Source organism: Mastacembelus armatus, chromosome 2, assembly GCF_900324485.2.
Source record: "Mastacembelus armatus chromosome 2, fMasArm1.2, whole genome shotgun sequence".
Lineage (NCBI taxonomy): Eukaryota > Metazoa > Chordata > Actinopteri > Synbranchiformes > Mastacembelidae > Mastacembelus > Mastacembelus armatus.
The window spans coordinates 4,953,829-4,978,031 of NC_046634.1; the positions used below are offsets into that span (position 1 = coordinate 4,953,829).

Consider the following 24,203-nt stretch of genomic DNA (forward strand, 5'->3'; position numbering starts at 1 on the left):
GCTTTGTTTTTTATTAAGGCCACAACAAGAATATAGTTTGCCCAATATCTGCTAACAGGCAGGTGTGGTCTGAGTAAATTTGACAGCTGCCATTTATTAAAACCTCAGCCACCATGAATTAGACTTTACTGCTTGGGACTTAAAAATAAGGAAGCACAAAAGGCCTCATGTTGACCTTTAAAAGGTACATATATGAAAGATTTTAAATGCTGTGTTCAGCTCAGGGATGAAACCTGGACCTTTAGCTTTGGCCGAAACCACAGTAAAAATATGCGTGTCAGCTACTAATGCATGGTGCAAATGGTCAGTTTTCTGTTTAATGGATCTGTCTCCATTAACATGGCTTAAGAGTCTTTACTGGTTGCATTGACTGGTTAATTTGACATTTTCATTTGCAGTTGTGGTCATTATGGATCCTTATGGGTGATCAGTGCGCCACCCTGTGGCCACCAGCAATGCTATCAACCTATAAAAAAACAGCACAGAAATAAACTCAATTAGTGTGATTTTTAAACGGAGCTAATTTAAAGGTTGTGTTTTCTTTAAAAAAATATATACATATAGAAATAAAACATGAAGCAGCCTTTTGTGTTCCCTTAACAGGGAAAAAAGCACCAAAAAGCAATTTGAGTTGGACCAGCTCATCTTTAAGAAAACGCATGAGGTTGCAATGATCAGCAACAGTGAAAAATAACTACATTTCCATTTTGTTCTTATACTGAACTGTGGACATTATGAGAGATTAAGAGCTTGCGCCTTATTTTGATTAGAAGTAGTTTTTGGTATATGCAGGCCACCGTAGAGGCTTTTGCCGTTTTGTCATGTGATGCAAAAAATGTCAACATCTCTGTACACTGTTCCATGAGACTAACAAAATACAGAAACACAGAAAGGTCGTTTTCCCTTATGTACTAAGAGCACCATGTTTTAGTACTAACTTCTCCAGGGGAAGAACTTCATGTTAGTTATCCACGTCCTGGCTGTCACTGCAGAGGTTTGTGGTTTTAGCTTGGCTACCAGGAAATTAGCTGGCAACACAGCGTTTTGATTGCTAATGTTAGCTAGCGTTGCTCTGAATGTATCAATTGTAATTCATTACTATACATATTATCATAGCGATGTGGTTACATTTAGGTCAATAAGCTGACAAGCCAATATCTGAAGGTTAAGGTTAGCAGCTCCTCTTTTTAGGAAACGTGTTTAGCAGCAGCTGCAGAAGAGGAACAACTTATTTTGATTTCTGCTGATACATAACTTGTCAAGTCACGCTAACATTTGTCTTGAAATGTTACAGGATGGCTGCTTCTCACTCTGGCCAGTCCCCCCTTGTACACAGCTTGGCCACACTCCTCCGAAATGATGGTATGTTGTGGCGTGAGGATACACTGAAACACACTGAGGGTATTTAAAACCACATCAGCTTGGGCGACAACAGGGCTGTGTCAAGTGTGTCAGCACTTCACAGCAGCCTGAGCCAAAACAATAGCAGGGTGCTCTGTATCAGTGGGTGTATTCAACTAGACAGGCGCTTATTAAGACAGTGTGGAAGTGTGAACACCAGGCTATGGAGATTTCCTTTGTGTGAAAGCCTGATGCTACTACACATCTTTTTTTGCAATTATGAAAACCTAATGTAACTGTGCTTTGGTCCTGCTTGCACAGAGATATTTTATCAGAAGTGGATTTATCTTATATGTAGAAATTGATAGAGGGATTAGACAAGTTCAGTTTAACATTGCTGTAATTATGGCAATCTCAGCTTAATCTCTCACACTAACCTGAATGTGTCAGCTCTATCAGGATTTGACAAAGATAATAATCCACTGGAATTATTGCTTAGTGGATATTCAGTTAATAGATTTTTTTTTTTTTTTTTTTTTGCTGTAACCCCAACCCAAATTTTCATAGAGGTTGATCTTTGATTGTCTGATGTATAAGAAACTCGTTCTTTGTCTCATTCTTTCTCAGTTCCCTTTTGTTACAAGATTATTTTCGTATGCCTCTCTTCGCTGATATATTAAGCTTGTTTAGCATTTCCTTGTTCATTCTGTGATTTATACATTGTTTTATAATGTTATTTTATTATTTTAATGTTGACCCAAGAAAGACTATTAACCATTTTCTGGAAATTAATTTGGGTCCAACTATTGAATAGAAACTAACTTATAGTACTCTGTGGATTGGAACTGGCTATTCAAGTCTTTAGACTAAAGTAATTTGTCTTTCCCAATCCCCAGGTGACTTGGTGCTGAATGGCAGCAGCACCCTGTCTTTGACGGCATCTACCTTACAGCAGCTCACCAAGCTGTTTGAACAGTACTTGCTGTCCAGGAGCCAGCAGCGTGGCTTCCTGGCACTGCCCTCTCATCCTGCTGACACAGCCTCCTTGCTGCAGCTGCAGTTTCTGTTTGATGTCCTGCAGAAGACTGTTTCCCTCAAAGTGAGCTAGTACCCTCAGAATTGGTTAAGGGGGTAGGGGTGAAAAAGGCCTCCCTAAAATATTAAAAGACAAGAATGATTGTATGAGAATGTTGGTTCTTTAATATTTGTTGAAGCACTCAGATCAGTATTTTCTTGTATTGTTGGTTGTGTAGAGCTAATATTTCTGCTGGCTTCTCTTTGCAGTCACACAGTCTGAGTCATGGTCACTTATTCTTTCTGTAGATTACTTTTACCTCTACTCAGTTTCCTTGATATTTTTTTAAATTCAGCTCATCAACCCACCAGAGATGAGACTTCAGTCTGTGGTGAAAATCTTCCCTTTCAAGTCTCTGAAGTCTTTGGAGGTAGTGTACGAACCTCACTACATTCATTCCCTATTGTTTGCCTTTTTCTCTTTTTATTTCATCCTGCTTCTTCCTGTCTATCCCCAAATACTTATGGTTGTCTCTCTGACTAGCTGAAACGAATCCCCCCACACTGTCTGGAGGGACTCAGAGGAGTTTACTCCCAGTTGGAGGTCTTCACCTGCTCAAAGAGTCTTAGCTCCCTGGAGGTAATTTCACTGGAGTGCATTTGTCAGAAAGTGTCAGTGAGTGTATGTGTATGGCATAACTGACAGAGGAGAAAACTAAAGACAAAATGATATGTGTGTCTGGATTGTTTTCTAGGAGCTGCTTTCTCTGTGTGGAGGTGACCTGAGTTCTGCACTGCCTTGGTTGGACCTGCACACCCTTAACTTCAGCTACAACTTTATTGTCTGCCTTGACCAGTCACTAGTAAGCAAAATATACACACATAAAAATAATTACTGACTTATTAGCCAATGTTATCTTTTTCTGACTTCAGCCTTCTTCATTTTCGTTTTCATAGAGTTTACTGAACATCCTGAAATCTTTGGATCTAAGTCATAACAAAATTCAGGAGTGTGCTGAATTTCTCAAGGTAGGATGGGTTCCACGACTGGCATTGATTTAATTTAAATGTCATTTTTAACATATAGTTTTGTATGTTGCTAGTTATGACAATTCCTTGTTTTGTTTTTCTGTCTTTCTTGTATTTCCCCATTACTTTCTCTCAGCCCTTGAGTGAACTGGAACACTTGAATCTCGGCTACAACTGCCTGCAGAGGGCGCCAATGCTAGGCCTAAGTGCCAGGGCAAAACTCCGCATACTCATCCTCAGGAACAATGAACTGGAGACTATAAATGGTGAGTAGACAGATGTGGTCAGTCACAGAGTTTCTCTTCTTGTTCCTCACAGACAAACATTACCTGGGCAGATCAGAAAGCACAGTTAGTCTATACAGTCAAACTAAGGATAGCATTAGAATGAGATTTCTGAACTCCAGGTTCCTTTTTATGCCATCTCCACCCCTTTCTTTGCATATGTTGTATGCTCTTGACATTTTTCCTGTTTTGTTGTGCTTTCTGATTAAACAGGTGTAGAGCAGTTGTCTTCACTCCAGCACTTAGACCTAGCCTATAATCTTCTGTTGGAGCATTCCCAGCTGGCTCCTCTTTCCCTGCTGCATTCCCTCAGCACAGTAAGAACTCACAACCACCAAATCTACAAATGCTCCAGTGTATACTTAAGTAGATGCATTTACTGCCTTAAGAGTTTGACTTACATACCATATGTGGGAGCAGGTTGCTGTAAAATGTGATATATTTTATTAGCTCAGCCTGGAGGGAAACCCACTGTACTTTCAGAAGACCCACCGCACCTGCACTGTCCGACATCTCTCCCCAAAGGCTGCTAATCTTCGAGTGAGTAATAATATATTTAAACCATCTATAATAATAACTAGTTAACTTGTGAAGAAATGTCGAGCATACCTTTAAAACATAAAATAGGAATGGAAACTGTTAAATTTCCAAAATCAGCTATGATCTTAAAATCTACTGTTACAATTGTAGCAGATCCTGGCTCATCTGCTCTACGACAATAAACGACAAGAAAGTCGTTATATGTCTTAATTTCTGTGTGAAAAGCACAGGCCATTTACATAACAGCTCCATAACATTTTCATGTATACCATGCATGAACTCTAAGGTGTCTTTATGACTGGCTGCACTGGTCCACAGGCTTGTTTTCTGTCATAATGATCAACAAAAAATCATGAACATGTACCAGTGGTCACAACTGGAAAATGGATTTAAAAAATGTTTTATTTTGTTTTCTTTTTACCAGCTTAAACTTGATGGTATCCTGCTTTCTTCATATGAATTATCAGTAAGTTTCCTTGTGATTATCCATCTAAAGCAAAATGTGGTTTTTAAATTGTAGAGGTAAAATGAATTTATTGTTAATGTGAGTAAATGATGTTTAGCTGCATTATATTAAGTTATAATAAACATTTATATGTACATGTACGGTATGTTGGAGAATGATTTTTAGTCTAATGATCTAGTCTTTTACAGGTTCTGCCAAAACCAGGCCAAATGACTTTGCCTCCAGTTTCCATGCCACCAGAACGGAGTTACCAAGAAGCATCCAGTGGTGCTGGGGAATTCAGTGATAGCATGTCATTTGGAGAAGTGGGAGTCTCACACATTCGCAGGAAGAAAGTGAAGGTGAGAGATGCAGATGCAAAGTGAAGCTTATTTGTATGTCACTTATATTTATAAAAGATTTTAATTCACAAATCTTTTTTCTTAACTGATCTTTCTTGACTGCTATATACTGGCAAAGTCAATGCTGTGACATGTTCTTCATTTTCAAAAAATGTTGTGTTTCAGAGTAAGGTGAAAGTGCGGAAGGCAAGCATATCTGAGCCCAGTGATACAGATTATGAGCCCAGACAGCTCCCCTACACACAGAGTGGGTTTTTGTCAAATGTGATTTTCTATTTGACTAATACTTTATATTAAATATCTAAATTCATCCTTGTTTTCTTCCTGATTTTGAGACTTGTAGTTATAAATACTGCCTTCTTTTAATGCTGGTGACCAAAAGTAAAGATTATTCAGCTTTTAAATAATGTAATTTTTTCACTAGGCATCACCCTTCCCTACCAAAAGGAGATTGAGCGCATGTCCAGGTTTAGAGAGCAGCTGGGGGATGATTGGCTGAGGTACCAGCACCATCTAGATGGCACTTCCACCTCCAGCGTCGCCACCACTGTTAGCACTAACGAGCCAACCCATCACCCAACCCTTCCCAACGGCCTCAGCACCACCACACCATGTCCATCCACCAGCACTCGGCACCAGGCATCTCCACCTTCCACAGAAGTCTCGGTTTTCCCCCCACCACTTCTTTCATCCGAACCCAAGGTGGAGATGTCCGACATGGAAGCAGACCTTGAAACAGAGTCCACCCTTCAGTGGCCCGGTGAGAACACTGGACACACAGAGTCCACTTTGGAGGACAGTATGGTGGGTGGTCAGGTTGTAAGCAATGGAGTTGTGAGCTCTCCTGGGACAAGTCAAGAGTGCCAAACATCGGTTAAAGCAGAGAGTGGAGACAATAAGGAGGAAGATGAGGAGGAGGATCTTGGAGGTAGGATATTTAAAATTTATTTAAAGTCATCACAAGAACCAAAATTCAAGTGATGCTTTAATGCTTTTATCATCAGTGCTTGATTCATTAAGCATTTAACATTGTTCTGCAAGATGAAATTCAATATTACTTATCAAATGCATATGGGTGTATATAGAGGATCATAACAGACAGAATCACATTTATATGACAGATTTTTGTAGGAAGAATAAATCATGAAAGACTCCAGAACATCTTAAACTGGATCCATTTTCATCTAAATTACATAACCATTACTGCATGAAGGTAAACAAGAGTAAGAAGAAATTACTCTTTACTATTAAGGCAACTAGTCTTACTTGTAACAGTATTTTTTTTCTTATTAAAATGATCCTTACAAGTGAGTAAAAAAGTCAGACCAAAAAAGCTTTTAAGGGTGTCCTCCTTTTCTGTTTCTCTTTTTTTGTTAGTGGATCTTTGTCACCCCCTACTTGTGGGTGTCTTATCTGACAAAGAGAATGACAGTGGTCAGGAGGAGAAGGGGAAGAGGATGGAGGTCTTTCTGTGCATTAAACAGCGCCTGCTGCTGGAGGTGGACGTGCAGCATGGGCAGGAGAGATGCCGCCTGGAGCTAGATAGCTTAGCTCGGGTGGAAACCACAGAGGCTGTATGGGCCCCTCTGGTAGGCAAACTTGACAGATATGAAGCTAGTTAAAAATGTGTTATATTCTTCTAAACATTTTAAACCTGTATCTCAATTTCAGCTGACAGAAACAGTACCAATAGGATTTCTGATTATTATATCGATAAACTCATATAGTTTAATAAAAGTTTATAGAACTTTGAACACATATGCCCCCTAATAATTCTGTAGTAGCGTTAAACTACTTTCTGTGCAGTTTTATTGTGATTATATTATCATAATATAATAATATTATATTAATATATTATATTAATTATTAATAATAATATTACCATGAACATGCTGCTATGTGACTTTTTACACGTTTGCTACATAAGAAGATCTATTTGTGTTACAGAAAATATAGGTTAATGAAGTTTACAAATTAGTTTTTTCCCCCTCTTCATCTCAGGATACAGAAGAGATGCGTCCAGCTGTGTCCCTTCAGTTCCACTACATCAGCAGGGCGAAAAAGAGGAGGCACTATGTCTTACTGGATGATGACCCACAGCAGTCACTGCAGGTTAACAGCCCTTGCACATATACATTTATTCACATACATTCTGAGTCCTGTTGCCATTAAGGTATATGATTATTTTCTTATCTAACATATATCCTGTAAGAGGAGACAAAATGTACACACTCACCTTCAGGATATGCATCACATGCAAGTCCTATACAGTGAAGCACTGCACATACAAGGATGCATACATGAGAACTCACCCAGCCACTGACTTCCTGGATGTTTAGTACAAGTCTGATCATGCTCACAGGCTACCCTCTACCCAAACTGTGTTACCTTGGTTTTCAAGTGTGAAGTCAACATCCAGCAGTACATGGTGTAGCATGGTTACTACTCTACCTTGTTAATGTTATTTTTTGTTATTTTTTTTCTTCTCATACTGTGCAACATTAACTTTCATACAGTTACATTTTAAACACAGAAAGTCAGTACTGATTGTAGTATGCGGGCTGTGTTTTTCTGATTTTTCAGTCAAACACTTGAGATTTAGGTTTTAATAACATATGTAGATCAAATGACAAGTATAAAGCCCCAGCAAACATCTTGAATTCTACCATAGTTGCCCATGCAACAAGACAGACTATCTAGAGAACACTTGACCTAAATTACCAGCAGTAAAATTTGCCTTTGTGAATTTTTTTTTTTTTTGCTCTTTGAGGTTAAGGCAGCTGCATAGTGTTTAACATGCCAATAAATTTTTTGTGAGTTTTGAACATTCCAGACAAAAGTAAGACATAACATCAACAGGGAAAAGAGGTAGCCTCCATATCTGATGAGCTGCTGACAGCCAAAATATGTGGCACACTTTTCCCAACTGAGAACCTTTATTTTGTAGGAAATAAATTGACTTTTATATTTCTCAGTGTGTTTTAAATATTATAATGTTACTGTTTCCTGACCAGGCTCTGACTGATGTGCTCAGTCATGCGATAGAGGAAAACCAGCAGCGTGACTCTGAGCTTCGTCCCAGCTGTGTCCACATGCAGTGCCTCCGCTGCAGGTCAGAGTTCACAATTCAGGCAGAGGGCAGTCAAGAGGAGGTGGGAGGAAGACAGAGAAGCAGAGGTGCTGTGATGCTGCTGAAGGGTGCGGAAGAACGGGATGAGGGAGAGCTGACAGAGGCTGAGTGTGATGAGAACAAAGGTGAGAGCAGTGGGATCCTCTGTTGTGGTGGCAGTACAGAGTATTTGTTCTGTTGCTTTCAAAGACGGATATAAAGAGGCTCTTTTTTAGGCTCACATACTACAGACATCCTTAAAAATGAAGAATGACATTGCAGTTAGCTTTTACTTAGTATAATGAGTTTTCATTCTTTGCGCTTACATCTGGCTTTGTGCTTGAAAACTGTAGATAAGACAGGGCACAGGACAAGGTCACACATTTCAGCTGGCACATTGTCACATCAATGTAAAAAATGTTTATCATTTGACGTCAAAGCACTTGATCTCTGTTTCTCAGCTATCAGGATCCCACAGAGGGCTACATATTTTCCCAAAACAAATGTTTCAGGTTTCAGGTGGGTTTAGGTGAAGCATCCCAGTAGTTATCTCTTCAATTTTATTACGAAGTGGCCCATTCTGCTGAGCTCCCACTTCTGTAATCAGCAGGAGTCGGATAATACTTTCTCCTTTAGTTCTCCCAAACCTGACAGTAAGACCTGCTCTGACATGCACAGAGTGCACAGGATTTGTTTGACAGATGTTTTGCAGGATTTGTTGGAGCCATGTTTCTTTGTTAGGGTAGGCTCTGCTTAGTTGTGGTGTACAGCTTTAATTTCACCAATAAATCTCTTTTTTATTTGCACGTGCCTGATCTTAGACATTTGTTTGACTGAGTTACAGAAATAGAGGCCCTGCATAAAGTAAAAAAAAATGTCTTCTTCATATGAAACTTGCTAAGATGGAAAGCATTATGTCATTTTGTCATCAGAATGATTAGATTAAATCCATATCCAATCTTCATGTGAGCATGAAGATTAAACTGCCCTTATGTTGAGTTACTTTTTAGTTTTATATGTAGTATAGTAATATGATTTTACATTTTATTTTTCAGTTTTTAAAATGAAATGAGTTTTGCTATGTTCCTTTCTTTAAAGATTTGCAATTAACATTACTCTGTGAACTCATCTTTATTATCATATTTCTTAATTAAAAACATTAAGAATAACCGCACAGTTACAGGTTTTGGTTTTTGATTGATGTTTTTGATCTATTGATGTTGCAGTGTGCAGATGTGGGGAGGGGAGCATCACCTGTTTTTGTCAGTGATTCTGATGTATTCACCATCAGCAATATGTAATTTTTTGTAAATACCCTTCTGTGTTATATATTCATTTTTTTGACAGGAAACAGTAATATTTGTTCAGAATGTGGTAGCGATCATGTCGTCCAGCTAGTCAGCCAGTCAACACCCTACAGCAGTACGCCCGTTCATCATCCGTTAAGGCCCGACAGTGCGGACGATCATCCTGATATAAACCAGAGCAATTGCAGCATCAATAAGGTTGTTTGATCAGTGACACATTTCTTTTTCTGTTTTGTCTTTTGCTGTAATTGCTAAAAAAAAGACTCTTGTTATTATTTCCATGTTGTCTTTAACAGGATGACTACACAGATGCCAGTATTAACAGTGGTCCTGTCCAAGACACTGCCACCACAACAGAGGATCCCACCTTCACAACTGCCCAGGGAAGCTCCTTTTTTATTGGGGATGGTCCCGATGATACCTGCAGCCTCTCGTACAACACAGAATGTCAAAGTAAAGAGGATCTAGCTGGAAGCTACCACTATACCAGTACCTGTACTACACTACCTGAAAGGCATACCCCACCTGCAGGAAGATCCACCCCAAACGGTGGGTCTGTTAACACTTTTCTTGAGGGTCTCTGCAGTATGAAAATCTATTATGGAATTTCCCCATAAAAAGTAGTGAAAGCACAATCATTTAATGTAAATGAGGCAATGCTGAAAAATAAACAGAAAACTCAATGAAACTAAAAAGGTGGATACAAAAGTTTTGTATAATTTTTTGTTACATCCACAAACTCATGATGGACCTATGCTCCACTTTTACACTATAACATATCAGGTGGAAACTAGTGCTATAGTGTATGAAATGCCCCACAACAAAACTTCACATTGTAGCAGCTAGAAACCGCGAATTGACAACTAATTTGGTTAATTGATTTCAATAAATCGTCTCGAGAAATGTACTTTGTACATCAAAAGTGATATTGTGATGTTGGGAATACTGTTGATTTAAAAAAAACAAGGCCACACAGCAGGCAAAAGTAACTGGTATTTCATTACTTGATTCAGTTTCTATTGTTCATATGGTCATTGTAAAATCCATCAACTGTGGCATGTGGTCTAAACTGTTGACATCGGCTTCATTGATTTTTCTGAAGATCTATTTAAGTCCTAATTGAACTGAGCAGGGAGTGGAAATACTTGGATCTTGTGGATATTGCGTGGCACAGAAATTCTTCGAAGAGCTTTGTATCTGTATGTAGCATCCTATTTCCCCCACATCTGTCTGCCATTTTTAAGATGAACCATATGGTAACCGTGTAACAAGACAGATTGGAGTCATTACTGAAAGTGATGGGAGAGGAATGAAAGCCTAAAAGCGGGAGGGCTGAGTCATAATAATAGCTGTCTGTGTCTTTTTGTAATACTGTAGTTGTGGTGCCAGTACCATATAATCTGTCCTTCGGAAACCAGTCTCACACCGGAGGAAACTTATACTCATCCTAAAATACTGACTGACACTGAATATAGCATCTCCTTTTGGTGACAGTGCACCCATTGTTGTTATTTTTTCCTTGTTGAAGATTAATCAACCTGCACTTGCACATGCCCTTTTCACCTTTAAAAGAGTGCTGTCTGAAGGTTCAGAGGTATTTTAATATGATCCCTGTACTTTTTTCAAATGAAAGACATAGGGTTTGTTTTGGCTTCTGCAGGCCCATGTCTTGTCATTATTGATTAGCTGTAACCATTTATCAGTGTTCAAACAACCTCAAATGGTGTGTATTGTTGGTAGCTTTAGTGCTCTTAAATTCATTGTTGCATCAGGGCAGTTGGGAAATGCTGCAGTAAAATCTGGCAAAAAATTAGAAAAACCCAAGAAATTTGTAAATTTTTTCATTGCTGCTAAGAAACTATATCGTAACTCTAATACAAGATATTATTTCATGGAAAAAATAAGGTACCAGTAGCCAAAAAGATTGATTTATTGTGCATATTACTAATGAACAATGAAGATATGTTTTTTATGTAGTAATGAAAAATACAAGCAGTAACAGCACTGGATTTTAGCTAACTGGCACCTGCTCACATGCAACATCTTGGTGTGGTTATTGTTGTAGACTGGCAGGTTTTAATGTTGATGAATATGTTTATAGATGACTTGGACCTACTGTCTGAGGACTGTGAGGTAGTGGACCATCGGCTAAAACTTTTCCTGGATGTGGAGGTCTTTGAAGAGGAAGAGGAGTTTCGCTCTTTCCTTAAGGTATATACAGTAACGGTAAGGCATTTATGCATTAAAACCCTAGACATCTCTAGTTTTTTTTTTTTTTTTTAGGTGTTTTACACTCAAAAGTCAAGTGGGTTTTCCAGCTGAGCCCTGCCTAATTAAACCAGTGAGAAAACTAGGGGAAAAACAAAGCTTTCATGTGAAATAACCAATATTCTTCTAAGAAAATATGTTTTTGTGTCCATCACTAGTAGTAATATAAAATAAGTTTTCATTAGCGTTAGTTTAAAATCCTTACTGGAGTTAATATTTAGAAAACTATATTTATGTAAGACTCTGCTCTTTAACCTGTTAGGTACCCCGCCCCTTTTTTTGCATACGGCCGAACAACACATAGCGAAATTAAACTACATTTTACATTTTACTCTTACATTTTAAGAGTTATATTGACGACCTTGGTGTCGTTTGAAGCAAAAGCGTCCCAGTTTTCTATCGGTGCGCTGTAAAATGTGAAACATGTCTCCCCTCCCCCTCTAGCGTCGAGCGCTGCTTGCCCAGTGTTGTCAAGGCAACATTTACAGTAGCGGAGGGGGCGCGTTAAAGCCCACTGCTGCGTCATCTGACATAACGTATCATATACTGTTGGAAAGGTCTCATCATTGGCTACGAGATGCGTCAGTCATCATTGGCGAACAATGTGACTGGCTGATTCTACTGTCAATCGAAGTTAGTCTATGCCCCCTGACTGGGATTATCTGTGAGGATGTGAATTGTATTGGTTTTGGGTTAGTTAAGCTGTGAAACGTAACAAACATGTTTGTTTGATTGAGGCCTCATGTGATTCACAGAAGCTTGCTATGTCAAACTTTATTGAATAAACGGCGAAATCAACCGTAAAACGAAGCGGATTACGGCTTTTTACGAGGAGGGCGATGGTTTTATGGATTTACTGTATAATATTACGTCTTTTCGACTAAAACATGGGTGCACTTTGTTCTATGGATTCTAACGAACAAAGCTATATGCTTTTGTTAAATATTAAGAAACTGTAGTCGCTGTGATTATTCAATCCTAAATTGCTTTATGTCATTTGAATCATGAGACTTTAAGGTTTTATTAGACATAACATTCATTAGACTGTATCCACATTTTTCCGACGATCTTTGGTGACATATCTGGACATACAACTATTGGATCGGATCCGCTCCAGGGGCACCAGAATTTAGCTAACAACGGCAGCTTGGGACACATTGTTCAATTTTAGCAGCAATGTGTTTCTATGTTGCTGTTACTGTTTCATTTGTAATTGCGGTTTTGAAAGGTCTTATAACATATCTCCCTGATAGCATGAAGATTCCAGCTTAATGGGTGGTGACAACTTTAAGACCTACAAAACTGAAGCTGTGGTTTCATCCCTGTCAACCAAGATTAATAGTCAGTAAATCTCCTGTGTGCTTATTCAGCCGTACACCTTTTAATCTGTAGCTCCTTTGACTAGTTTTTGGACCCCCTCATCCCATCCGCTATCACACAGCATTCTTTGAAACCCATTTCAATTAATACTGGGAGTTCTTCAAATCAGCAAGCTGTTATTTTTCTCTGTCAGACACCTGGACGAACACTAAAGAGCGGAACAGCATAGAGCAAACCACAGCTGGAAGCAGGAGGTCCTGCTCTATTCATCTTAGTTGTGTTTATTTATCCAGTGACAGGAGCTGCTTATGGTTTTACTTGTGCTTTTGCTTTGCATGTTGTTTTAGAGGGAGTGAAGCAAGACCTTGGTGTCAGGGTTTGAATTTTAACACAGTAAAGGCTTATGAAATCTAAGAGCTGTTGTCACCTGAGAATATTAATAATATAAAGTCCAGTGTTGAATTTATAGTTCTGTGCTCATTAGTATGTTGTAATCACAGGGGAGAGGAGTTGTTTGGTTTATGTGAAACTACTTTGAACAGATTTTTTTTCTAACTTTAGGTCATGTATCTCTTTTTTTTTCTATGTGCTTTTAGATGTCTGCTGTCAAATTTGGGGAGCCAGGGGAAGTTCCCTCGCTGTTGGTGTTGTCAGACCAGCGAATCTATTTTCTGGAAATGACTTCAGAAATGCAGTAAGTAGAGCAGTTTTACAGGAAAATAAAAAACTTTGGTTACTTTAACTGCATAGTTGTTTGCATTATTGCTGTATAGTTTATTTTCTGCATGTATGATTTTTTAACTGTCTTTTTTGCGTCCATATAAACCTTTGATTTGTGTACAGTAAATATAAACTTCACAAAAAACATCTAATTGGAAATGGGGACAGAACCTCAACATGTAATATTAAGCAGTTCAAATGCAGCATGTAGTGGAAGAGTGTTAATGTTAAGCAATTTTAGGTGTTTTTGAACAGATGGTCTCAAACCACCTACATTACTAGGAGATTTTGTGGACTAACAAAAGGAAACAGAAAAAGAACAGATAAATAAAATCCTAGGTACCTTTTACATGGTATAAGCTAAGTCAATGACATATTCCACATCCTAGTTTATCAAAAGTTTAATCAGCTCCTGTGGGACAGTGATTCAAAAGAGGGCAGTACACACACACAATTATGACTTTTAATGTTGGTGTGCAGCTCCACGCCCTCCATTTAGGATGTGAAGAATATTGCAAAACCTGCTCAGGTTTCTGGGTCACATCTTGAGAACACATTGACCTCAAAGTATCAGCTGAGGTATCTAAGTATTTTCGCTCTTGGCTAGTTTTATAACCATTTCTTATTTTTCATGTCCTCATTAATGTAAATGAAAAGATTTCCTTTCTCATCAAAGCGAAATTTCCCAAGTCTGCAGCCTGTTTTTTGATGGCTCACACAAAGTTACTGTTAGTTAGTCAAATCAACTCAGTTTTCTTGTTCTTTGCTTTGTGCAGGAAACTTTACTATTATTTTGACCTTTTGCCTTAATCCCTAAAAAAATTAGGTATTATGTAAGGTATTAACACATTTTCATTGAATAAACCTTGGAATAAACTGATTAACAAACACATTTTAAAGTGTTCCTCTGGCAGTCACACCTCCAAGCCCCAGAGATCAAGTAAACAGTTTAACATGACAGTATTTTTATTAATGCCTCCCATCCTTTCCCAGCAGAGGCCAGCAGCTGTCTGACTGGCTGCAGAAGAGGGACAGTCATCCAATCATTGAACTCAGCTACCTAGAGGTGGGACTGGGCTCTCAGAGCATCCACATGGAGTTTGGAGACTGTGGTGTGGCCTACACGGTCCTTGTGAGGGACAGTTTACGCTGCAAACGCTTCTTTGGCCTGTTGACAGGTAAACACTGCCTAATACAGGCAAAGTGGATAATGGGTTTTGTTTAATGTATAGAAAAAAACAAACAAAAAGGAAATTTTAATTTAGTAAGTGGGTGAAAGCTCGTGTTCTCTGTACACTTAGTGGTTACACTGGTTTCACATGTTTCCTCATGGGACTTTAATAGTAGATGCCACTAAATAAACCATGGACAAACTTAGATTAAATAAAAAAAAGTTGAGGGGCACTGTTGTATCCCTGAGGCAGGTATGCATGTTTTACTCATAGGCATTGTGTCACAGATTGAGAAACTCAAACTACTCCCCTCACAAACTGATATTATACCACGTGTGCTGTGTGATGCAAACTTCTGCCCCGTCCCCCATGATATTAGGTTCACACAGACTGTACATTCTGCCCAGACCCACCTGTCTTCAAAGGAGTACCAGAGGCGGGGAGGAAAACATTTTATTAGGCAAGGGCTCCTGCTCAAGTTTGGAATGTCTAGAAAAATATGGAAAATTAATTTCACTATTTCTACCCACTAAACATTTATAGAAAACAGGAAAACATCTGCATGTTTGAACAGTATTGAAATTTAGTTCTAGTAGATATAATTTAACATTTTGGGAAATTTGTAATTGTATTTTCCCGTAATTACTGCTTCATATTACCAATTTTGTAGTACAAGATACTGAACATAGGCAACATACAAACTTATTAATATAGCAGTGCACATTGTTCCACAAACCTCTGCCTCCAGCTATTGTCTGAGAGCACTTCTGTCCAACTTTCACTCACACACAATCAAGTGAGATTATTTCAGGAACTGGCTGGAATATTTTAACATTTTTCGTGGTGTTGTATACATGGACTTATATTTATGTAATTTTTGAATTTGTTTAAATCTATTTGAGGTGAAATTCTCTATTTCAAGGGAGAACTGGCATAGAAGGTAGCATGAAACATTGGTACAACAATAAATATGAAAAGATAACTTATAACTGTCACAGGTTACTATGTAAAAGTATTATCTTACATAAATTTTACGTCCTTCTTTACATTTTTCCTGGAAGATTAGATTGTGAAACTAACCAGTATCAAGTAATATTTTAGGTAAATGTTTCATTTTTTCCAACTTAACTGCTTTTTTTTTATCTCTCTCTCTGATTCCCTTGCTTTCTCTCTGCCCTCTTAGAGCTTTTTCTTACCATTTAAATTTATAAACAGCTCATTTACTCTGTTTTATTCTCTGTGGCTGAAAAATGATTCCAGATTTCTTTCAGCGAGACCACAGAGTTTGTCCAAAACAGAACAGACAAAATGAAAACATGAATAATGGTTTGCTATAACCTTCCAGGTACACCCTAAAAATTGCATGAAAATCTGATATTTCTGTTCTAGTGTCATTGTTTAAGTGCAAAATACCTACACATAAGGTGTATGATGTTCAGAGTTCCTGTTATTCTTAAAGACAATGGTAACTGGTCTCTAATATACCAAACGCTGTTATGAATGCCAGATTAACTCCAAAGCAGCTGTTGTAATATTTTGTCAGAAAAAGTATGGAAAAACTTAACCATAACAAACCCAGTCTATCATCCAAGCTGGCTCTCATCATGCGCATAGAGTTGAAAACCACAACTGGAACAACGAAGGACTCGCTGGCTGGAAGAGAGAGGGAGAGGATGTGGTTATATCTGGGGCAGTTTTCTGGAGCTCGAAGCTTCTTGGTTTGACACAACTTTAATGAAACATGAGAGATAACACGAGACCTATGGAATCTGCAGCCAGAAGAGACAAAAAGTGTCTCATCAGGCATTTGTGTTACTGATCTTCTGTTTCTGTTGGCCACTTGTTGTCTCTGTGTTTGGAAAGAGTGATGGATATGTCACCACACATGGTTATATTGTAGTTTTTGGTACCACTGAGAGAAAACATGTTGAAAATGCACCTTTAGCTGTTGCTTTGGAAATTGAGATCTAATCTCTACCCATTTCCTGCCTCAACTTTCCAACATATCAAATAGGTGTGAGGTATTTGAGTCTATGTGAAAATCATCAGGGCTATTGGTGTGCTTGGTGAAGGCCAAAACTGGTACTTAAACAGGAGGAAGGAGGAATAATGACATAAAGCAGAGTCAACTAGAGTCCAGTCCAAAGTTGGTTCTTAACCAGCTTGACCTGGCATTTTTGAGTCCTGAATGGCACCTTTCAAAAAAGGCCATGTTAACACCTTATTTAATCTTGTAGTTAGTGGGACCCTCAGTGTTTCTCCTTAAACATGTAAAAATGTTGTACCAGTAGTGTGGGATACTGTGACTTCAGTCCAACGCAAATTTTTGAGAAAGTGATGGAGCTGTCTGCCATTTTTGTCCAGAACATTTTGAGACAAACTGAAACTCATCACTGGCACCTATTTCTTTGAAAAAGAAATTATTAAAAGACTGAATTGTGAATCTGGTTAAATAGTGGTGCAAAGCATAAAAACATCAAAGACATGACAGAGAGCACCCTTTAAATCCAACAGCACAGATTCATTTTTTTTATTTGGACTTCAGAATCCTCAACATTTTAACAATTTTGCAGTTAAGGTACAGGTTAATGCAGAAGTGAAGTCATTTTCCAAGCTGTAACATTGTGTCCTGTACCCCAAATACTTTTTTGAGTACTGACTAAAATCTACCCATATTCCTGAGTTTTGACAACTGCCAAGCGCTGAAAGCATTGAAAACTTGGTCAGATTCCTAGTCTTGTTTACTTAATCTTTGATCAGGTGGTTCCTGTTTGACTCATAATTCAGCTAATTTTAGACAGTACATTAGTCAGGCAAAGTCCTCATATGGCTGTGTTCTCTTAAGTTAAATTTAACACATGCATTTGAGAAGGATGATTTTATTAGCATAATGTTTTTGTTAACAGATCTTTGGTCCAATAGTTCTTGTTTAAATCAGGATTGTATAAATCTAAGACAGCATTTTAGTTTGGCAGAGGCTTTATATGGAAAATTACTGGTAACACATTTGAGGAGGTTGACATATTTTGTTAATCATGAAAAAAAACATTTTTGTAGAAAAAAAGTAGGAGGGTACCAACAAAAGTAGCATTATACCATCAGTACTGAAACTGGTAACATATGGGCCTCAAAATCGAAGAGGTCAGTGTCTGGCCACAGAGAATCTGGTTAAATTGATAAACATTTTGAGGAGTTTTCAATCAATATAAACTCATGGGATAAAACCCAGGATAAGAGATGGCTGATGAAAAGTGAGGGCTATCATTCACCTTTATATGAACTTACTGAAAAGCAGTGAAGGTGAGTCAGATTTTCCTAAAATCCTATAGTTTAAAATGAATCCTGGAATTACCAATTCAGATTGTATTTATCTTGTTTAAGGTTTAAAAGATTTTCTGGTTTTGCTAATTTTAATCAAACTATCAGCAAACTCATATTCTGTCTAGGTGTTTAAGGTAATCTGATGTCTGACACGTTTCTGCTTTTGTCTGAAATCTATTGCACAAGCCCCCAAAAAATTAAGTACAAACTGCCTTGTTTAAAATGCTAACAGTCACTACTTACATTTATTATTGATAGATATTATTTCTCTGGTGGTGGAGAAAAACCAGAGAACCCAGGGGCTCTGTGGTACAGCCCATGTTGGACGAAGGTGCTTACAGGACAAATAATGGCCGCTGAATGTCCCGGTCCCCTGGTAGTGGTGGTGGTGAAGAACCAGAGAATGAAGCAGCACTGTTGTATAGCTCATGACGGGCAAAGGTGCTCACAGGCTGGCTAAGCGTGGCTGAAAGTCCCGGTCCCCAGGTGGTACTAAAGATTCAGACAACCAAGGGGTACTGTGCTACACACACCCCATGCCAAAAGTGCTCAAAGGATGGCTAATGGCCGCTGAACATCCCAGTCCCCTGGTGCTAGTGAAGAACCAGAGAACCCAGGGGCACTGTGGTACAGCCCATGGTGGACGAAGGTGCTTACAGGCCAAATAATGGCCGCTGAATGTCCCGGTCCCCTGGTAGTGGTGGTGGAGAAGAACCAGAGAATGAAGCAGCACTGTTGTACAGCTCATGACGGGCAAAGGTGCTCACAGGCTGGCTAAGGGTGGCTGAAAGTCCCGGTCCCCAGGTGGTACTAAAGATTCAGACAACCAAGGAGTACTGTGCTACACACACCCCATGCCAAAAGTGCTCAAAGGATGGCTAATGGCCGCTGAACATCCCAGTCCCCTGGTGCTAGTGAAGAACCAGAGAACCAAGAGGCACTGTGGTACAGCCCATGCCAGGCGAAGATGATCACAGGCCAGCCCCCACTGTTGCACTTTTTTGTTCCCTTTAAATCCTTTTGAAGTCCCATCTATTTAAACTTGACTGTGAAGCTGCACTACAGATATCCTCTGTGCCTTGTATTGTTGTCACACTCAGTGTCATGCTACAATTTGTGAATGTGAGCGTGACACTGTGCATTGTGTTTCCAACATTTTCTCACTCTCTCATTTTACAAAGCTGACATTTTACACCTGCAACCGGAGAACCTTTGGCTTTCTGATTAGAGTTACAATGTCTGGGTGTGACATTTTATGCCACTGTGCTAACTTGTGTGCTTTTCATCAGATTTGTTGTAGCACCACAACTTATTTGCCTCCCTGATAATGTCCATATGTGTTTCATCAGTTTTTTATTCTAAACATCACATTAATGTGCACAGATGGATCTTTCCATTCTGTGTGAGGTGTGTTTGACATTGTGTGTTTGAGCAGTTACACACAGCTGTTTACCTTGCCAGCTGTTTCAACAAGCTCAGAGCTGTAAACTAAGTGCTGCCCAAATGTGGTGCATCTTTTTTACAGTCTTGGAAATGAGCTTTAATTCCTGAGAATAAAATCAGCATTTAATGGATCTTTTGACTGGAAAACAAGCTTTTAGAAATCTACTCCATCCTCCTTCCTTGTGGTCTTTGGTTTTGAAATCATTTGTGAATCTTTAGTACTGTGACATTGCTACAAATGTGCCATGGAAGACACACAGCTGCATAGTAGATTTTCCAGATTGTAGCTCAAGAAATCAGACTGTAAGTGTGATCTAAGGCTGCAATGAATTAGTATTTCTTTTAAATCATCATGAATCAAACATCCAACTTCACTAAGCCAAATAAACTCTGGCCTTCATGACTAAAAACCTTCACAAATGAATGTTTCAATAGTGACTATAAGACTGATTTTGGTGTTTTTAATTTCATTTGTTTGGTTGTTTGGTTTTTTTTCAGGAATTGTGCGTGAGATGGCGCACAAATCAGACAGCAAGCTGAAGTCCATCTCCACCACAAGACTCAACCCTCAGCACCATCTCTGGTATGTGGTGCTCACTCTCTATTTTGTTGAGCTTTGATTTTGTTTCACTGTATATTTATTAATGCCTCACTAATTGTGTAAGATGTGGTCTAAATAGTGTTGTGCACATTTGTATGTGGTTGGGTTCAGGTGTATGTTAAAGGGGGTGATGGCTGTCACGTTGTAACACTGCACATTTCTGACACATCTTAAATTCATTACAGTCAGCTTTTTTTAGACTTCATTTTGTAAAGCTGCTGCAGTAAATGAGCTGGTAAACCACATTTTAATTTGAAACATATGTTCCTTTACAAATCCTGACACATGCATGTCATGTGGTACTGTTTGTTATCATGTGCAGCTTTTTTTTTTTTCTTTTTTACACTTTGTATGTTTTTCTCTAGCCCAAAACACTGCAGCGCTTTCTCATTGGAAAAAGAACATGGATGTTATTTAGTGTTGTTATTCATTATTTCAGTCGAAGTTGCTAATATTTCAAGTGCATAATGGGCAAAAAATACACTGTGAATAATCAGAACGGAATAATCAGCTTGGACAACCAGGCAAACATGCTTTACATAAGTCAACATAAGTCAGCAAACAGCAGTTTTCCTTAAGCCTCGAAACATAAGGAAAAACAAATCAAAGCAGCCTCTTTCTGTCATTTGATTGCACAGTCCAAGTCTTATCAATTATTACTGTCCAGTATCGCTGTTGTTTTAGAGCTGCCATGAAATTCACCCAGTGATGCACTGCTTCCCTCTGAGATAATATAGTAGCAGCTGCCAACTACATGCCACCCCAACACTGTCATCTTTATGAAAACAAAACCACAACCAGAAGGGGAAGTTTTATGTACATGCATTTTTATGCCAACACTTTATTTCTTTTGATCCAGGCATCTAGTGTGTGAAGACATCCAAGCAGATGCGGAGGATGGCCAGCTGTTTTTCTACATTTTGGCTTTTGTTCTGCAAGGTGACATATCCTCTTACTCATGAACTTTCTTTGCTCAATGTCTCTCTCAGCTCACCAGAGTTGTTGTTTCCATCCATCTCACCGGGTCTCATTTTCTTCACTGGTTTTAAGAAACATTTCAAGCCAACATGTCATGTTTAGTAACTTTTGAAGATGCAAAGATAAGAAGATAAGAGCTGTTAACACTTATTACTTCATACGATGCCACTATCTTTCTGCCTTCCTGCATTTATGCTGGTTGGCTTTATGTGGATGGTACTAAAGTTATTTATATTTAGGTTTTTTAGTTCACAAGAAAAACTAGAATAAGCTACTGAGTAAACATTAAATTAACCTTCCGTAAGGCAGCTAAGACAAAATGCCACAAAAAGCCTTGACATTATTCATGTGGCCCTACAAATATTGAAAGCCAGTGCCAGAAGAATGTGCTAGATGGGAGAAATACATGTGAAAATGATATTAGGTTTTATTTTCTTTTGAATAAAAGCAGACAGGAAGAGGAAAATGCAGAAGAGATTTGTAGGGAGCACCTGAGGTGAGGTGCCTGTTAACAATCCATGTGAACAACCTTTGCCATAAAATGAGAGAGAAATTCTCTGTTTTGACTGCACTGGTTGACGGGCGACAGTTTTGGCATCCGTGCGGTCTGTACATGTGTAGTGGTGCTGCAGGATGCCTTATTGTCTGTGTCTGAGCAGAAACATTTAAAGCCAAGGTAGCTGCAGGCTACACACAGCTGTGCATGCCAGTGGAATTTCAAGCACCATAACTTCAGCGTGCCTAGATCTGCCTTTTTCCTCTAAAGACAGAACCCAAGCACCATAACTTCAGCGTGCCTAGATCTGCCTTTTTCCTCTAAAGACGGAGCCTTCTGACACGAAATGCAATACCAAAACTCAATACTCAGAACAAAAAGGCACCTTGTAAAGTATTGACCTCTGACTATTTACTGGTACACACCACAGCTGATAAAATCTTGGCAGTCCTATTTATGAAAGCTCTTACTAGTTAAATAAGCAAGTTAGAACAATTGTCATGAGGAACTAACAGCATCTTTGACTTTTTATATGGTATTAAACTGCTCATATTGTCATCTTTTTGTCTCAGAGGACATTTGGATGCCATTAACAGTCCTGGCAACCCGGGAAACTCTCTGCCTGCTCAGAGAAGATCACCAGTGGAGAAGGAGCTCGAGCAGCCAGAGCGTGAATGGAAACAAAGAACAGAGCAGCGGCGGCGTCACAGTTTTAGAAACACTGCCAATCAGCTGTGTGAGCTCAGTCCACCTGTGGCCTTCAGATCAGTGCAGAATGGATATAAAGCTGTATGATGAGGTTAGTGTGATTTCCCCTCAGAATTTGAAACAGAAAACTAAAATACCACTAGAAAAAATGCTATCATGCTGCTTGCTTCTGTTTCTTTTGTGCTAGGCAAAACATACACGTTAACTGGGTGTCACTGTTACAAGACAGACTTAGCTTCCTAAGTAAAACAGGGGTGTTTGTGTCATGTCATCATCTCTTTCCAGGTCCTGTATCTGAATTTACTGAGCTATGTTTTGTGCTGAACTGTGCATGCTGTTGTTACTAATCTGACTCCTTTTTACTCCTTTTCACCATGATCTATCTGCAAACATGTCCATACAATTAGATAATCCAGAGCAAGATCAGTATAGTGTTAACTATAATTTACATAGGTTTGTTGGTTTGTAGAACTGTGGTATCAGTTTTGATGCATGCAAACACAGGTTTTCTTGTTTTAATTTAGCAGCAGCCTGTTGGTTTTGTCAAGTTGGATTTTGTTGTGATTAACTGCTTGAATTTTTAGAGTTTCTTGTGTTGGCTTTTTCTCTTGCAGACTGTGAAACAGGAGAAGATGTGGTGCGTGCGCTCAGAGAGCAGTGAACTCCTCCAGGGTCTGCTGGCCTGGGTCAGAGCACAGTGGGAGGCCATGTTCGGAGTAAAACTGCACACAAGCCTGCAAGACAAAGTGGCATAATGTGGGGGGGGGGTGGAAAAGAAAGTTACACAATGTGCATGTGCTTCTATGTCTTTTTTTTTTTCCGTGCGTGTTGATTCAGGGAAATGTTTAGTGAGCGTGAGTGAGTGTTTCTTTATTTCCTCTCAACACAGTCTGCACTCAGTCTAGTCCCATTACACTCATTGTTTTCATCTTCCTTTAAGCCTGGGACTGGGAAATGATTGCACTCATTCATGTAGTATACAGGCCTTTAAATGGACTAGTTGCATAATTTTTCCTTCGAGACACCATTCCACTAAACTTTCCTACAGCTGAAATGGAGTGTGCCTTCTTTCTTTTGCTGCTGCCATATTTTCTTAAAACGCACCTCAGTGTGTCTCACAGTCACTGTAGCACTGAGCTGATATGAAGCAGATTTTAGTTTTTTTTCAACAAGGCTTCAAATTGAAAAGAAATAATGTTCTGTTGCAGGTAACTGAGCCTAAATTTGTCTGTGCCCTCTTCTTAAGCTGACAGCCTTTCCTCGCCATCTGGGGGTGCAATGAGTTGTGACAGCATGAGGATGGGGGTGCTTCTGAGAAACCAATGCTCAAGACAGGCACTAAGAGTGACCTCATGGCCCCTCGCTGTCTGTAAAACAGGGAAGTGTTTATTTTGTTTGTTTGTACCTGTAGTTTTTTTTTTTGTTTTTTTTTTTTTTTGCTTTTCTGTAGAAAGACATATTTAGGCATTCTCTGCATTTAATAGGTGCTGTGGATTTGCAATCCTATTTACAATATAACAAAACTGGTGCACTTTTGTGGATTGTGTATGTAGCTACTGTAATGTGAAATTACATATTATGTACAAATGCAGTAAAGGTCAAATTGAAAGATTGACCATTAGAATCTAATTTATTTCTTTGTTAGCATTACAATGTGGGTTAAATCAGAGAAGTGTATTTTTCTATAAAGACAAAACAAACCTGATGTATGATATATACAATTAAATATAAAAGTAGTGTGTTCA

The 24,203-nt window shown here is 38.8% G+C and overlaps 1 protein-coding gene across 3 annotated transcripts; it reads left to right on the forward strand.

The window, feature by feature from the left end:
• Positions 1–819: 819 nt before the first annotated feature.
• Positions 820–24,203, forward strand: stk11ip (serine/threonine kinase 11 interacting protein). 3 transcript variants are annotated; one of them, XM_026302150.1, is made up of 27 exons: positions 820–994; positions 1,295–1,362; positions 2,238–2,440; positions 2,712–2,786; positions 2,900–2,995; positions 3,111–3,218; positions 3,313–3,384; positions 3,521–3,650; positions 3,882–3,985; positions 4,119–4,208; positions 4,633–4,674; positions 4,863–5,015; positions 5,181–5,262; positions 5,440–5,515; positions 5,609–5,943; positions 6,393–6,604; positions 7,017–7,127; positions 8,030–8,270; positions 9,472–9,629; positions 9,728–9,980; positions 11,533–11,642; positions 13,616–13,713; positions 14,733–14,917; positions 20,174–20,258; positions 21,136–21,215; positions 22,323–22,549; positions 23,073–24,203. In XM_026302150.1, exons 2-27 carry the CDS (start codon positions 1,296–1,298, stop codon positions 23,211–23,213), a joined length of 3,534 nt encoding a protein of 1,177 aa, XP_026157935.1. In that variant the 5' UTR covers positions 820–994; position 1,295; the 3' UTR covers positions 23,214–24,203. The 3 variants fall into 3 exon arrangements, with proteins under 3 accessions (XP_026157935.1, XP_026157933.1, XP_026157934.1); XM_026302148.1 differs by having other exon boundaries at positions 5,440–5,943; XM_026302149.1 differs by having other exon boundaries at positions 5,440–5,943; positions 14,736–14,917.